Raw genomic sequence first — 3,390 nt, 5'->3', positions numbered from 1 at the left:
CTTGTTTTCCCAAGCAGATTTCTCACCTCTTTTCAGTCTCCTGGAGGAGGGATTTTGCAGCTTCAGGGTCATTCTTCATAAAGGCTTGATATGGAGAAGACGACTCTAAGTAACCCACCACACCAGCAACAGTCATGGGAATTTTGTCAAAGATATCAGTGATTCTAGGAGAGATGGGGGAGAAAGGAGCATTGGAAAGTTAAATCTTACAAGCAGTGGAACAAGGACAGCAGATTGACATGGTGGTGAATACCTGATACCATCACATACCAACAGATGTAAACAACATCCAATTGTGGCATTTGGTGGGTAAGAAGCTCCAACTGATGCACTACTAGAGAAGCAGAGATGGCTCTAAGAACTGTCTAACAGAGTCTGTGACTTGATCAGCCCTTTCAATACAGGCCTATTCCCCTCCAGCAGCCAGGATACCAACACCTCTGCAACACCACTGCTTACATGTCCTTTATGCCTGCAGAGTCACCCCCTACCCCAGGCCTTGGTGAGGAGGCAGGCACTGGCTCCCTGCAGTTTTTGGACAGGTTCTTGCACTCACTCCATTGTTCCCCCTTCATCCAGTAAGTGATCAGCCCAGAGCCTCAAATTATCATAACTCACCACAAAAAACAACCCTTAACCCAGTTCTGCCTTGAGCAGGAAGGGTTTTTGCACCACTTAGCCCTCACTTGCTGGCCCAGCATAGAGCCACATCCAGTCCAGCAGGAGTGGAAGTGCAGCCCATGTTGGCCACAATACAAAAGCATTTGCTGGAAGCTGGCAGCTGCCTGCTCTGGCAAACGCAGCTCTATCTGGACCGGTGGCAGAGTGAGGAGCGGAGATGCCACCTCCATCCACTGCTGGTGCTGCACCGAGGGGGTTCTGCTCACCTCTTCTTGTCTTGAAATGGCAAGGCCTCAAAAATCTCTTTGTAGTCTTCCAAGACAAGTTTTATTCTGTTATGTGAGTATTTTAAAAGCAGGTCCCAGCACTGTAAAGACAGTGTATTAAAAAACAAACAGAAGCCACCTGAAAGCTCTGTTTCACTTGGCCCTAGGTCTAATGCATTCATAAACATACTTTTTTCTTAAATACCACTGGCATTAAAATACACCAAAATCTTTCTTAGCATCAAGAATTTGAGGATACTATTTTAGTAGAGAGATAAGGGTCCTGTCCTCCTCCCTACACTGCTGTTACTCATAGTGGAAAGTCTCCTTTCATCAAGTTATTAACACACTGTCAAGAAACATCACTAAAAAACCCCTCTTTCCTTACTTCCCATTCTTTTCACTGTGCTCAGAGCAACAGAAGTCTCTGACAATCCCAGCCCCCAACATGTGCTCTCCACACCAGCTTGCCCTATTAATCCTAATGCCCTCTTTTCCTCATCCATCCATCTTGCCATATCCCCCAAGCCCACTACTTTCCTCTCTGCCTCTAAGTACTAAGCACTTGCCCCTGCCTGGACCAGGGGGGAAGCCCTGAGGTTTAGGTTTCATCTCCTCACCTGCCTGAAGACCTGGGTCAGTTTTTCAGAGCAGTTCCCATAGCGCAGGCTCATGTCCACCGTGTAGGTGCTGATGGCCACGCAACCACCCGGCCTGACCACGCGCTTTGCCTCCCTCATGAACTTCTCGGTATCAAACCAGTGCGCGGCAGTAAATGAAGTCAGGAGGTCCACTGAGGCATCCTCGAACGGCAGCTCCTCTGCAGGGCACACGCTGGAAGAGGGAAGGGAAAAGGGTAGTGTGTAATATGGGAATTAAAGAGTAGGACATGAAGCCAGTGGGTATTTTTTGGGATTGATGACAACTGCTTGGGATGCAAGACCATGGCTACTCAAAGTCTAGTATAATGCCTGTTCACACCAGGAATCCATCAAATAGGATTTTTCTTGGTGCCAGCTGGCTCTTAGAACAGTGACACTCACAAAACACCACCTCCACGTGAGGACCTGAATTTTGCTGCCCCGACACTCACAGGTAGGAGACGTTGGGCATGGAGGGGCCCTCCCTGGCCTCCTGGATCTGTGCTTCGCTGATGTCTGTTCCCACCACCTTCTTGAAGTGCTCTGCAAGGAAGTGGGTGCCTTGTCCGGACCCACAGCCGACATCCACCACCAGCTCAGCAGGGCTTGTTCTCTGCGGGGAGAAGTGGATGTGTCTCAGGGAACCATCACCTTATTTTGGTGCTTTCATCCCATTCCTTCCCCCAGCATCCACACAGGAATAGCCTCGGCATGGTACAACCCGTGGAAAAGGCTCTTCTGTGCCCACATCTTGCCTTGAGCCCTGCTGATTTATTCTTCTCAGCATCACCAACCAAAGTGACACTCTCATCAAGGCAAATGCCACCCCCCCTACCAAATGCTGCCCCATCTCTTTGACAATGCCAGCTTGGCTGTACCCCACTCACCTTCTCCTGCAGGTAGGTGAGAATGGTTTGCTGCAGCTCTTTGCCCGGTGCAAACCTGTATTTCTGGTAGATGGCTGCGTGCCCCCTGCCCTCGAACATCTGGGTGGCCATGCTTGGGGTGACCTGGCACAAGGGAGGAGGCAGCAAGTCGGGTTTGTCCCCACAGGATCCAACTCCTCAGCATGGAACCGCGGGCACTGAAGTCTCCAGTTGCTGGCAGGGCCCCAGGGAGGACTTTGCCCATGAGGCTCCAGCCAGAGAATGTGAACCTGCTCTCCAGGCATCCCTCCCACATGTATGAGCTAATCTCAAAGCAAACCAGCGGCATCTGACAAGGAAAAGCCTCCTAGGTTTTAACCCTTCTCCGTACTCCTTTGCTTTCCCTATCCACCTGGGTGCCTTCTGAAATAAATCACCATTCCAGCTGGATTCTCCGTGAAATTTGGGGGCACTGAGCAGAGCATCAGAAAAAAACTAACCGCAGAAGAGTCTGATTTGCTTTTAAAGGAAATCCATGTTTTAGCATTAGCAACACAATCACAAGCAACTCCGCCCTGTGCTTCCTGCATTCCTTTTGTCCCTTGCTGGCCCAGAAGTGTTCAAAGTCACTTTTAAATCCAGAGTCACCCCCACAGGGTGGTGAGCTTGGCCTCACTGCAGGACCCCTTAGGATTCCCACCACCTGCCCAGCAGTCAGAGCTGCTTTCACAGATACAGCACACATTTCCCCTTGCTCACCCATCAATTTAACACACGAACACACACACCCCGCTGCTATAAACCACACGGTCCCCACACCCACTGGGCAGGCTCCCACAAGCCCTCATGGACTTGGTGATCTTAAAAGTCTTTTCCAATCTAGCTGATTCTATAGCATGTTACTCTTCACCCATCACGCTGTACTAAAAGGCTCTTGGCCCTAGGGCTACAGCTCCGTGGCGTGAGGACAGAGCCCAGGAGCCTGCCCAGAGGCCT

At 50.4% G+C, this 3,390-nt stretch overlaps 1 protein-coding gene across 1 annotated transcript; it reads right to left on the bottom strand.

Annotated features, from left to right (window-relative positions):
• Positions 1–22: 22 nt before the first annotated feature.
• On the bottom strand, positions 23–2,526 carry LOC104398991 (putative methyltransferase DDB_G0268948). Its single transcript, XM_010017802.1, has 5 exons — positions 2,416–2,526; positions 1,981–2,141; positions 1,508–1,721; positions 888–988; positions 23–164 (listed from the first exon to the last, which is right to left on the bottom strand). The coding sequence occupies exons 1-5, from the start codon at positions 2,524–2,526 to the stop codon at positions 23–25; spliced, it is 729 nt and encodes a 242-aa protein (XP_010016104.1).
• Between the last annotated feature and the right edge of the window lie 864 nt (positions 2,527–3,390).

Source organism: Nestor notabilis, unplaced genomic scaffold, assembly GCF_000696875.1.
Source record: "Nestor notabilis isolate BGI_N333 unplaced genomic scaffold, ASM69687v1 scaffold19347, whole genome shotgun sequence".
Taxonomy (NCBI): domain Eukaryota; kingdom Metazoa; phylum Chordata; class Aves; order Psittaciformes; family Psittacidae; genus Nestor; species Nestor notabilis.
This window is presented reverse-complemented; position numbering and strand designations above follow the sequence as displayed.